Here is a 13562-nt window from a genome sequence, read left to right as displayed (position 1 = left end):
CTAATAGCTGTTCCATGATAACGCATACCATATACTCTTAAGTGCATTATAATCCTTGCGGTTATATGCTAACTCTGGTATTGCTTTATCAAAACATGTCGAGTAAGGTGTCATACGAATTGGAATACTAACCCCTCGCCAATTTTGGCGACGGGGTTAGCATTCCACCCTTCTAGAGGGACACGACATGCATGTAACTGTGAACCCCGGTTAAAGTTAACTGAAGCCTCAGCTCCACAAAATGGATGCTGCCACCACAGACACGAGTCTGACCTCCTGCTGCTGGGAGTCCTTCCAGCGAGGAGAGCTTGGACAAAGGGTTTCCTGTCCGGGGCGGTGCTAGCACCATCCCAGACAGGATTTTGTGTATCCTGGGTAGGCAGGGCTTTACAGGAAGGTGACTGCTGAGTGGCACCCCGGTGCTCACTACGCATAGGCCGGCTAGAACCAGTTCCAGGGGCACACCAGCCCCTAGCCTGGGGAAAGTCCGGCATGGGAGAGGGGTGTAACCACCCCCCTCCTAGTCCCACCCATAGGCAGGACCTAGTCACCGGGTCAGCCCCTTTTCCTAGTATAAAGTTAGGAGCGGGCCCCCTTCCAAATTAGATCATCTTTGGAATCAAGACACGACTTTCTGCGAAAGGACTTCAAGATTTCTTCTTCAAGATTCTCCCTTGTGACTAAGGAGTACTCACCCTGCATCCGCAGGCACCATCTTAAGAACACTGCGGTCTGCTGCAAGTCCTTCCTCCGGAATCCGACTGCCCAGCTCGACGAGAACCGGCTTCCCTGGCACCTCTGACCTCTACTCACCTCTACAGCAAAGCTGAGAACCGTGAGTGCGACGAGACCTCGAGGGACCGGCCATCTTCAAGACTGCACAACTTCTTTCCAGCACGACCGCCGAGGGATCCTCTGGTGAGTGCTTTGGGGTCCGAGAAGCCCCGACCCTGAGCAGCTCCAGCACCGAAGTACAGCTTCCCAGCATCTCCACGATCTGCGTGGGGCCCTTCTGCTTTTTGCTGCTCACCGCGTTGTTTGGCTACTAGCCCGCTGGCTTGTGGCCTTCTTAACGACGCCCGACGACATCACTGCTGCTGGTCTGGTTGCTCCAGACTGGCCCTTGCTCCCTTCCAAAAGAGGAGCACCCCGGACCCACCTGGTCCACTCAAGACTCCATTTTAGGTCCACCGCGTGGGCTTGAATTAGCCAAGGCTTTGTTGCCCAATCCTGGGTCCAGCGACGCCGACAGCTTCATCCATCGTGGGACAGCTCGCTCCTCCATCCTGGTCGCCGACAACGCCTCCTGGTCCGTGAGATCTGCAGAGCCCAGCGTCGCCCACACACCTAGTCGAGGTGACTACCATCCGGTGCCCTCCTGGTGCCACCTGACTACTGGCTAGTAGTCACGAACTTGGTCCCCTCTGCTTTCAGGTATCGTCCATCTTCAAGATCCAGGCTTGGATCACTTCGAACTCTCTTCACTGGTCGCCTGCCAGCATCTTTCTTCCAGGCTCCTGGTCCGTCTACGAGGATTCCCGACGTCTTTTGAGACCTATGCAGCTGCAGCCCTTGGGCTAGGTAACTTCGGCATTTCGGTGCCCCAGCATAGCCTCACTACCCAAGGGTCAGAATCCACTTTCGTTTTCCTCCTACCAGGTCGGGTTCGCCCGAGAACACTAACTTTGCTTTTACTAGCTACCATAGACTTTGTCCCGCATCACGCGTGAGAGTGCACACTCTGCACCCGAGTCCCCTGGGCCTCCTAGAAGTAATCTAAAGATTCTATAGTCAAGTCCTAGCGATTCCAAAGCCTATTAGTACTGTACTTACCTGCTAGTAATTTCGCATTCCACTTTCAGAGTATATGGTTTTCCGTGCCCCTCGGGCATTTGTATATACTGTGCTAACTTAAGTATTTTCGTAAGAGTTTTGTTTTGTGCTTAGTACCCTGTCCTCATAAAGAGTACAGGGCTGTTGTGATTCTAATAAATACACTGTTTATTTTCATAACACTTGTGTGGTGTCCTTTCACTTGGTGTTCAAGGGGTATATGTGATGGTATAACAGCTGGCTTAACACGCCCTCTCGAGTCTTTAGCCTTAGACTGCTCGTATCCATGCTACTAGGATAGCTGGTCTATAAGGTTGACTTACAACCAATCATCAATAAGGGTTGTCTGGACTGATACATAGTGTTCACTAGAATAGTGAGCACTGCATATCAGGCCAACTTCTCACAGTAAGCTCGCAACTACAACTACTTTTTCGTATCTTGGTGTCCTCTTCAGTCATAATGACACCTGGACCCGAGCAATTGAGCAGAAAAACACTAGGTTTTAGTAGATCTACCAGCGCCTTGGCTAGTTTTGCAAAGAGACTGGGAAGGAAGCCGCCCGGTGAACTCTTGCAAATTTACAAGGCCCAGTGTACCTCAGCAGCGATTTATGGGGCAGGGGTATGGGGCGTTGCCAATTCCTTTCCCTTACAAACTGTGGAAAACACTTTCCTCCGGTATATCCTTTCTGTCCCTATTGGCACGTCCTCTTTTGTGTGCCATGAGGAGTTGGGCCTATCTAGCAGATCTTATCAAACTTGTCTCCTATGGCATACTATCTGGATTAGTGAGCAGACCCACTTAAATAGAGACATCCTGCTTGACTGTATTAAGTTGGATGGGGTGCTGAAGATACCCTGGCTTAGGTTTATTTATAGGTTTATGAACGATCTTGGACACCCAGAGTTTTACTCAAATCCCAGCTGTATGGCTCAAGTATCGAGGAAAACCCTGAAGAAAGAGTGCCTCGAAATGTTGGGTTCTGTTAGAGTAGCAGATGAGGCCACTAAACCTACAGTTATCCAACACCAGCTAAGGCTTTGTTCTCTGGGTATGGAACCTTACTAAAATTTTGTCCCAAGTGGATATGATAGAATGCTGTTGATAATATTCAGAGTATGGTACACAGACTATCGACTACACCCAAATTGAATGATTGGTCAAGAGTGTTACTTCCGTGTTCGTGTGACACTCAGAGCAGTCCACCATCCACCTAGTGTTTTTTTGCAAGTTTTTTAAAGAACCAAGGAAAGTCTGGTTACTTCCCCTTTTAAGACAGCACGGCCTTAGGCAATGCCGTCCAGCACTTGTTCGTTTACAACTTTGAGAATGAACACGTGGCATGGAGGGTGTCTACTTTTTTTTATAAAGGCCCTAAGGTTGAGGAAAAGCATGTCATTAGAACTCTGGGAGGCTGCCTTTTAGGTGAATTATTGGGACTTGAATTATGTTTGGATTTTATGTAAACGACATTTTTAATGTAAGGTGTCTTTGCTATTTTATCCTTCCTTTTAACTTGGATATTTTCTTCTTTTTCTAAACCTTTATTGTGCAAGCAGAAGCGTACAAATACGGGCCTACAACCAATCAGGCCGACCACGACACAGTATGAGCGCACGAAATCAGCATTGAAATTCTCCAGCAGTTTCTCAGCAATATATAAAGAATCAGTCAACATTAAAAGGCCCGGTATAACCGCTAGGAGCAGGATAAAAGAAGGGTAATTTTATGATATAATGGGAATTATAGCAGGATCAGTTGCAACTGTTGACATCTGAATTCCTATGGCGGGCAGTCGGTAAAGCATCAATACAAAGGAGCAGTGAGAAGCGAAAGTAATAGCAGCAATTGGCAAAGTCAACGCATAGTCGCCCCGTTTCAAATCAGTTCCCACCGCAGCCCACCATCCACCCGTCACCACCAGAATGTGTGCTGGTACAAATCAAAGGAGTCAGAACAGTAACGCAAAGATAGCCATCCACTATACTAACCCAAATAAAGGGAAAAAGAGGGGAAGGGTAGAAAAAGGAATATTAAAAACAGGAAAGGAAGAACGCAGCGCCGCAGTGCGCGCCCCATGGCGAGTAAAGCACACAATACTAGAGACCCACAATCGGGGTCGGGGCAAGTAGGACATGTAAATGTGCTATCATTATCATTAACGCGAGGAAGTCATATCCTACACTGCCAGCTAACACCCTATGGAGGACGCGCGCGGACACAGCGTCCCGATAAAGGGATACAAAAGAGCCATAGAACTAAGAAAAAACGAACAACATACAGACCCCATCCCACCCACACCACCCTGCACCCCTGCAGAAGGCTACGGCCTACCCCCCCAGCAGCGTGCCTGTCGCCCTAAGTAGAACCCGAAATACAGAAGAATCAGAAAGTAAGAAAAGAACACTACAGACAAAAAGAGGAATGAAGGGGGGGGGGGAGAAAAAACCAGTGGGAAAGGAGATATGCAATCGAACATTCAGCTCCCACCCCCCGCCTTAACACAGATAAAACCCACATCGAAACGAGATCAACACAAAATCAAGTATCAGGAACATGAAGAGGAATCGGTCATATTGTTACAGCTGCGAGCAGTCCTCATCTCCATACATTAATTAGCAGTCCACCGAGGCAATCTGTCTCACCCCTGTCCTCTCCTGATCATAACTTTAGTACACAATAAAGTAGAATACAGCAAGCAGTTGGGCATGAAGTGCACAGAGGATCGGAACAAGGCAGGCCAAGGGTGCAAAACAGGGGATCCCATTCTCGAGCAGCAATGCAAACAATGGCGGCAGCGGACCAAACTGTCAAAGAGCAACATCAGGAGCAGCAAACAGCGTGGGTGCGGCCCCGCCGACCAAAGGGGCGAGGTGTCCCCCACGGGACAGCCGTGGGACCCCACCAAAGCAGTTCGAGTCAAACAGCCGCCCAGCTCCCCAGCCAGACTGACCTGGACGGGCCCCGGCATGGGGCCCTCACCCACGTCCGCCACAATCAAAACCTCCTGGAGACTCGAGGCAGCAGACATATGATCTCCCAAATGAACGGTGGCAGCACTCCCTGCAACAGCCGGGAGAGGCAAGTCAGTACACTCCCTCAGGCGGGCCGCATTTATGGGGGACGGCCCAACAGGCCCGGCGGCAGAACCGCTATCTTGCACAGCTGCGTCAAAGGCCATGGTCTCGCGCCAAGAACATAGGGCAGCGAAGACATCGCCAATCGTGGGCTCACTCCCACAATCTTCAGCCATCGTGCATTTCGACAGACCAGATTCGCCGCCCCCAACAGGTCCGAGACCCAGGGCGCCGGTCGCCATTTTGTCAATGCAACAAGGACGCTCCGTTCCTCAACCCCGGAATAGGCCGTCGAACAAGGCCCAGCGGAGTCTCGTCGGGCCCCGCTAATGGCAATCTTGGTGCAGAAAGATGGGCCGCCAAGAAACAAGGGGTAGCCGGCGCCACCGTCTCACGGGCGCCGCCCGCCGATTCCGGGCGAAGGGCTTCAAGATGGCCGGACAGGACAACAAAGGGGGGACAAGCCTCCTGTACGGTCCACCCCCGTCCGAGGCAGGCCGCGCCCGGAGCCCCCGGACCACCAGACCGGGCCCGGTCAGTCGCCACCGGTACAACCGCACAATGGCCTCTTCAGCCGGCCCCTCTCCTCCACCGGGGGCCGGCGTCGACACCCCGCTCCGGCCGACCGTCGCAGGCGAGTCTCCGGCCTGCACGCCACAGAGGCTCCAGAACAAACAAGGGTACAGCATAAGATCCGCGGCACCCAAGAGCCCCCGGGACAAACGGTGAGTGCGAGCAGTCTTTCACCTTCCCATATTGTATCGAATGTGTCTCCTCGGGGCAGGATGAGGTATAGAAGGTGATGCGTTTCAAGCAGGTAGGTTGACGGAGCCAAGCTACAGTGCGGCCATCACGGTTGCGAGCTTGTCTCCTCCCTCTAACTTGGATATTTTAAATATGAAAATGTATCTTAATACTTAATAATTGTGATATGTGCTTTTATCACTGTAACTTTCATGGTCAAATAAAGCTTAATTGAATTGAGACGTTTTAGGGTCATTTTCTCCCTATGTGTATTTGCAGTCTCTTATGTTGCAAGGAATAGAGCAGTCTTTTGCCATGTAAAGGATCCCAAGTCATAGACATGTTGATTACAAACGTTTATCACCATAACTAAATTATCTGGTAACCTTTCATATTGCAGTGATTTCAGATTCCAGGTCTGGTAAGACATTTTGATCAGGCTTACTTGAAGACAGATAGCTTACTTAATTACCCATCATATTAAATAACTGAACAGTAAACAGCCTGTGTTTAGGAAAGCAGCAAAAAAGTAATCACTTTCCGTGTGAGTAGCTGCACTTAAAACAACCCTGATTGATTGATTGAGAGTATTTTAGTCACTTGAAACCTCCATTTGTCTCTGTTTACCTGTCTGTTGTAGGGCAGAAGTAGAATTTTCAACCAAGATGCTTCAAGAGATAATTTTGTGCACAATAAGGTCTTCACTTCTTTTCTCTACCATAATGGATCATGGCTCTTTCTAGCTTGAAAGCTGACACTGCTGACTTTTACGGAATTCATTTCAGTACTGGAAATGTAAAACCCCTCACTCCAGCATCAGTGCACACATGAAAAACAGTGTTGTCATTTGATTGCCAGGAAATCATGTACCAGTAACCTTCTTGTGCTTGTAAATGGTCAGACTCCCTTTTTGCTCCTGACTCCTTTGATACCTGCTCCTCATATGGCTTTTGTAAACAGGACTTGAGTAATTGGGCTGTTTTAAAGTAACATTTGTGTTTCAGAGTGGAGATGGTGAATCTTGGACTGTAGTGATGATAGTAGTGTCAATATGTTCATCATACAGATAAGTTGAAGCATGTTTCGTTGTTCCCATTAGTTTATAGACAATTGGGGTACTTTGCATGTGGCAACTGACCTCAATGATCAGTGAAACCTTGCAAGAAAGAAACTTTTCTTTCTTGTGTCCCCTCACTCACCGGGGTTGCCCCACGGTAACATGCTTCATCATTGGGGCCATCCCAGTTCTCTACGAAAAGGGCCGTGCTACGACTCGCGAACTACGCAGGAGCACTTTTTTGTGACAAGTGGTGGAGTGGGTGTAGGTGAGTTAAAAATACCGTGCTAGTGGGCCTCAACAGATTTATTATGCTCCTAGACAGGTCAGTTGCCACAACATGAGCTAGGTCTCGGAACCCAGTAATCTGGAATCCTACTTGTGCGTCAAGACTTTGGAGGGCGACCTAGTGTCTTAATCCTCCTTCTCCTCCTGGTTTACACATATTCAGATTGCACCATATTAATGATGGACATTTAACTGATTAATTTATTTTTCAATTTCTATTTCTAGGTTGTTGCTTTTCTTCACACAGTTTTGCTTTGTGAGCATCTGGATTTTAGCACCGCTCTAGTGGTCTGTCCATTAAATACTGCTTTGAACTGGTTGAATGAGTTTGAAAAATGGCAGGAAGGCTTGGCAGATGATGAGTCTCTACAGGTAGGCTTTTGTTGTTGGTTTGTGATTTCATTATGTGAAGTTACATGTATTTTTTGTACTTGAAATGCCAATTACTTCATAATGTGTAATTGAAAGTAACAAAACATGTTATTCCAAGGGACATGAATGCAGCAGAAATAGCTATGTTGACAATACTTTGTACAAAGAAACAATAGTTAACTCGTTTTTTTAATGTAAACACATTTAAAAGTTTTAACTGTCAAGTTACAACGCAACATTACTGCGACTCATCACCCTTGACTGTAATAATATTAAACATGAACAGTGCCCATCCATGGCCAATAACTATTCTAGAATCCACTGTGCGCTGGCCAGAATGCACAAATAGGACGCCTCAAGGGTTCATTAAAGAGGCTTGTGAATTATTGCAGCTGATTCAGGTTGAGGGATTGGTGCTTATATATCTGAACTGTAAGTATGTTCTACGATCCCACGTACACTCAAATTTTGTAATGGCGACAGTGATCAACTTCCAGACAGAAGACAAAGGGAAGAGGTGTGGCTCTGCGGCCAGGGCGACTGACACAGGACGCTGGGGCTCACAGTTCGATCCACAGCACGGGCGGCAGGTTAGCCCAGCACCATGTGATCTGGGCAATAGTTTGCTTAATCTTCTGGACAGCCCCCAGCGCCGGGATGCCTCCGGGTAGCTGTGCGCTTTACAAATACTGGATTTACATTTACATAACTGTAAGGACAATGTTAATTTTCATATTGACCTTTGAGTGAATGACCTGATCCCTTAAGTGAGTTATTTGCAACCCAATGCATAATGTTTAGAGAGTGTCAGAAAACCTGCTATGTGAATTTGTAGAGTGCAGATAGTCACCCTTGAGGGTATCCAGGTGCTGAGTATGGCAGGCCTGAGTGGGGAGGAGTAGATCATGCCTGTTCCGTCTTGAAGAGCCATGTCTTAAGGTTCTTTGGGAAGTCCAGAAGGGAGGGGGAGGTTCTGAGGTGTTTCAAGAGGTCTTTGCTGTAAGATATGAGGAGGGTCCTCCGGTTCTGGTCTTCTTCTTTTTTTTTTTTAATATAACATTTTATTTAATTCGCGATCTGCAATACTTTCCTCATACAGACAAGGATACTTGAATAACATCTCATCGAGCAATAAAACATACAGTGATGGACAGGATATACAGTTACGCTTATTACATCTTATCGTCTGATACATGGTCTACAACAGGAGGGGCACATATATGACCTCTGTATTCATTCCATTTACCCCATACCCTCCCCCATTTCTTATTGGAACCCTCTGTGACTGTCGCTTTTTCAGCCACCATGATCATATCTATGTCTTTACACCACTCTGTCACTGTTGGGTTTTGTGCTGCACCCCATTTGTGAGCAATGTTTCGCTTTGCTACCATCATCCCTGTTGTTGCCCACTGTCTGTTTGCGTGGTTGTGGTCCATTGGTTCCCATATGTTTACGAGGCAGCATTTGGGAGAAAGCATAACTATGTTCCCGCTAACTTCTGGGATGATATCCATTACTTCTGTCCAGTATGACACAATACCTGGACACTCCCACAGAGTATGATAAAATTTGCCCAAACCCTCACAGGTGCGCAAACAACTGGTCTGAGGCTCTATCTATCTTGTGCATTGTCACTCTTGTGAAGTAGGTCCTATCTAGTATCTTTAGTTGGATGAGGCGCATTCTGGAGGAGGCGCTACCGCCCTTGGTGATGCTATTGAGTCCTGCCAGTCATCTCTTAATGGGATCTGCCAATAACCTTTACAGAGGTCGAGTGTACTGATATATTTGGCCCTCCCTATGCGTTCGATCATCTCGTCCACACGAGGCTAGGGGTATTTAACAGAGGACGAGATCTTATTCACCTCACAAAAATCGATACAAAACCTGATCGACCCGTCAGGTTTTGGGACCAAGACTATGGGTGAATTCCAACTACTGATAGACGGTTCTAAGACGCCCAGACGCATCATCTGGTCAATCTCTTCCTTGATGACAACTCTACGGGCCTCAGGAACCCGATAGTGTCGTTGTCGTACTGTTTTCCCGGGTTCTGTTATGATGGCATGTTCGATCACAGAGGTACGACCGGGGTATGATGAGAAAATCTGTTGCAGCGGGCTCAGGGATTTACGGAGCTCGTGTTTCTGTTTTTCTGTCAAATCCTGATCCATACAGACTTCATATGACAGAGTCTTCTCGGGTTCTGTGCTGGACAGTACGGGACGAGGACCTACCCATTTTTTAAGTAGATTTACATGGTAAATCTGGGAGGTATGCCGGTTAGGGTCTGTTTCTACCTCATATGTAACCAGCGTTACTTGTCGTAGGACAGAGAAAGGACCCTGCCATTGACCTAGTAACTTGTGGTGTGAGGATGGCATTAAGAGAAGAACAAGATCTCCTGGGAGAAAAGACCGTGGTTTTGTACTCCTATCATACTGTTGTTTCTGGTTTGCCTGTGCGGTTACTAAATTCTGCCGCACGATATCCCGTATCTGGCCTAAATGGGTCTTGAGGTTCTCCACATACTAGGGGAGGGGTTTGGTTCTATCTGGTTCAGCCTCCCACGCTTCTTTGGCCATATCTAGCAGGGTTCATGGGGGTCGCCCATACAGGAGTTCATAAGGTGAATATCCGGTGCTACTTTGCACCAGATCGCAAACAGGGCTAGGGCTAGGGGTAACATTTCTTCCCACCTCTTACTCTCAAGGGCTAGCAATTTTTTCAGGGTGGTTTTTAGGGTGGCGTTGCAATGCTCAACAAGCCCATCCGTTTGGGGGTGGTAAGCGGAAGCCCTTATCTGTTTAACGCCTAGTTGACAACACACCTGCCTCATGAGGGCGTGCACAAAGGGGGTCCCCTGGTCTGTTAGGATTTCTCTAGGGAAACCTACCCTAGCGAAGATCGATATCAGGGCTTTGGCTATGTTCTGAGCTGTGGGTTGTCTTAAAGGGACGGCCTCAGGAAAACAAGTGGCGTAGTCGACGAAGACCAAAGCATACCAACACCCGCTTCTGGAGGGCAAGAGGGGGCCTATGATGTCCATCTCTACCCTGCTGAAGGGTATATCAATAACGGGTAGGGGTTGCTGAGGTACTCTGGGGGGTCTGTATCTGCTATTCTTTTCGCATATCGGGCATGCACGACAATATTGTTTTATTTGCTGATAGACACCTGGCCAATAAAACTTTTCCAGAATTGCCTGCCCTGTCTTCTCGTCGCTAAAGTGACCCCCCAGCAAATGGCTGTGGGCAAGAAACAACACCTTATCGCGGAAGGGCCCTGGTATTATTAACTGTGGTGTTTGTTGTGCCCCCCTTTTCTGTACAAAAGGCCGTTCTTTTTAAAGAAGTAGGGACCTACTTGTAGAAGGTCTTTATTGTCGAGGGACCGCCCCCATGCATCTTGAAGGACGGGATCTTCCTGTTGTGCAGCACGAAACTCCCTGTCGGTTTCCCAGGGATGCTCTTCTACTCGAACAGGACAAACTGCGTAGCTTCTTTTTTCTTTCTTCTTTTGATTTTTGGTTTTATGAGGTCTGATTGATGTCTCTGGACATGGTTGGCCGTCGGGAAATGGAGCTTCCAACCACCATTTTTCTAGGGACTCAGTGGTACCATGTAGAAAACGGGGGAGTCCTGAGTAGTCACTGCCCAGCTTGTTCCGGTAGGTTGGGTATGAGACCAACAGTTAGTGTGCTTCCTTGATCCGCAGCGTGTTGAACCTTAACCCGGGCGGTAGGATACAGTTTCGTGTCCCCATGTACACACTGAATGGCCACTGTACCGGTCACTGGTCCCACGGGTTTTGGGAACTCCTGGGGTCGGAGTACGCTTTGTCTACAGCCCGTGTCAGCAAGGGCTAGGACTGGGTGTCCATCGATCTTCACCGGGCAGTGAAATCTGGGAGGGCTAGAGTCCACAGTGAGACACAAATTGGTTCTTCTTTCTGGGGGCAAACTCGGGCGATGTGTCCATATCCTCCACAGTGGTAGCACTGAGGACCGGGGGGAGGTGCTCGGGGAATAACGGGATAAATGAGTACCGATATTGGATCCGGTTTCTTGGGTAGGGGAGGTCTCGGAACTCGGTTCGGGTTATGGGGCTGGGGACGGTGTGATTGTTCATCCTTTGGTTTTTGTTTTTCCTGTGCTTAGCTGAAGGCAATGGCGATCTCGATCGCGTTCTCCAGGGTAAGGCGGGCGTGTTGGCGAACCCACTTTTGTGTGGAGGGATGCAGGGACGCCAGAAACTGCTCCAGGTAGATTTTAGAGAAGATTTCTTCCTTTGTGGCAGTGGCGGGTCGTAGCCAATGGTTCGCCAGATCCTTAATACGAAAAGATAAAGCCCTAGGCGTTTCTTGAGGCCCTTCTCTGGCCTGTCGTAGCCTCAACCTGTAGGTTTCGTCGTCTATGCCTAGACGTTCGAGAATGCAGGTTTTAATATCAGCGTAAGGGGTTTGCCCCTGAATGTTGGCCTGTTGGTACGCTGCTTGTAGCTCGTTCGTTTGCACTGCACCCAGATAGTGACCCCAACGATCAGGTGGCCAGGCAGCAGCTTGGGCCAGGCGCTCGAAATTAGTAAAGAAAAAGTCTGGGTCTTCTCCGGGTACATACTTTTGGAGAACCACCGAGGGGAGTGATGCGACAGGTATTTGTTGGCCTAGTACATCGGTGAGGCGGTCCATAGCTTGATCCTTGGCTGCCCCTTGGCCTTTCAAGACATCGTGTAACTGTCCTCGGTCATCTTCGGTGGTTTTAAGAAACTGCTCCATCATCTTTCCCAGCTGCTCCTGGGTCTCCGCCAGTTTCTTTACAGCGGCCTCCATGCTTCGGGACGATCCCACTTCTGACACCACCTGTGATCGTGGGCTGTGTGCGGACCGGAATAACAGGCGTGGAGGCCGTATATAGTGGGCTATTTCTGAGTCGGTTTTTATTACTAGTGTACAGAGATTTCAGTTCGTGGGGAAAGAAAAGGACAGTGGTGACTCCGGATTGATGTTGGGTCGTCCGACGTCCAAGTAGTTCCTCGGAAGGGCTGGTTCTTGGGGTAGGCGTTGGTTGGGGTCGTCCAGCAGGTCCAGTTGGCCGTTCGCCGGGATGGTGGTTCCTTGGAGGTATGGGAAGGAGAGAAAGAGAAAAAGCCGTTAGTTTGACTGTTGTAGGTTGCCTTGATACCGAATACCGTCACCAGGTGTGTGTGATAAGAACGGACCGTGAGGAGGGTGGGAAACGGGACAAGATGGAGAGGAAAAAAAGAGTATCAGGGAGAAAGAGGGGTTGGTGCTGCCGTGAACAAGTGCGGGGATTCTGTACAGTGACGTCTGTGACGGGAACGTGAACTATACAATATATAGTGGAGAAGTGTGGCTCACTGGTTAGAGGAGGCATACCCTGAAGCTGAGGTCAGACCCGGGGCCAGAGTTCGATTCCCGACGCGGCAGGGTCCTGAACCCAATTGTCCACGGACTCGATAATTCTCGCTTCGGTGCCCACTCTAAGCACAAGTTCACACTATGCAGCTCTGGGCAACAAGCTTGCTTAATCTCCACAACGGCCCCCCGCGATGGGATGCCTGGCTTTCACCTTGGAGATGCTCAGCACGGGTGAACTCACAACAGGGAAAAACCAGGACGGGTTCCCAAGGCAAGCGCCGAGATGCCCAAGGGTAACATCGAGCGCTATATAAGAACACACATACATACATACAGTGGTAAGTGCAAACGTGCGGTCGTGACTGTTTCAAGCTACGGCTATTTACACTCTTCAATATACAAAGGGTTCGTTACTCTTGTGCCCCGCCGCAACTCTCCCTGAGTTGCGGCCGCTCTCCAGCGTCCTCCACCGGACTCCACCAGTCCTCGGTCCAGACTTCCTCGTCTTCACCGATGCTCTTCTTAGGTTCACTGTCAGCTGTCTCCTGCCACGAGTCCAACTCCTTGAACAAACTGCCCTCTTCGCTTCCGGCTTTTCCGTGTTCCGGCTCCGTGTAGGGGGATGGACTTCCGGGGTTACTCGGGAGTCCTTCCGGTTTTCCGCTTGTTGTGATTGGGTCCTGCAAAGAAGGAGAGAAGGGTGGAGTCCGAGATGCTTGAGAGGCCGGAGGATCGATCGGAGATGTCCGGGATCTTGAGCGACATGGCGACCTAGGCGAGGTAGGGGGCATGTCCCGTTCACATCT

The 13562-nt window shown here is 49.1% G+C and overlaps 1 protein-coding gene across 1 annotated transcript in view; it reads left to right on the top strand.

Moving 5' to 3' along the window:
• Window positions 1–13562, top strand: part of ATRX (ATRX chromatin remodeler) — a 1771102-nt gene that overhangs the window by 872638 nt on the left and 884902 nt on the right. Inside the window, exon 18 of the mRNA XM_086918408.1 lies at window positions 7228–7374. Within this exon, the coding sequence (XP_086774534.1) occupies window positions 7228–7374 (147 nt within the window). The remainder of the gene's footprint in view (window positions 1–7227; window positions 7375–13562) is intronic.

The sequence above is a fragment of the Lissotriton vulgaris genome, chromosome 4_1 (assembly GCF_964263255.1).
Source record: "Lissotriton vulgaris chromosome 4_1, aLisVul1.2, whole genome shotgun sequence".
Classification (NCBI taxonomy): Eukaryota; Metazoa; Chordata; class Amphibia; order Caudata; family Salamandridae; genus Lissotriton; species Lissotriton vulgaris.
Note: the sequence above shows the minus strand (reverse complement) of the source record. Positions and strands in the feature narration are given on the sequence as shown.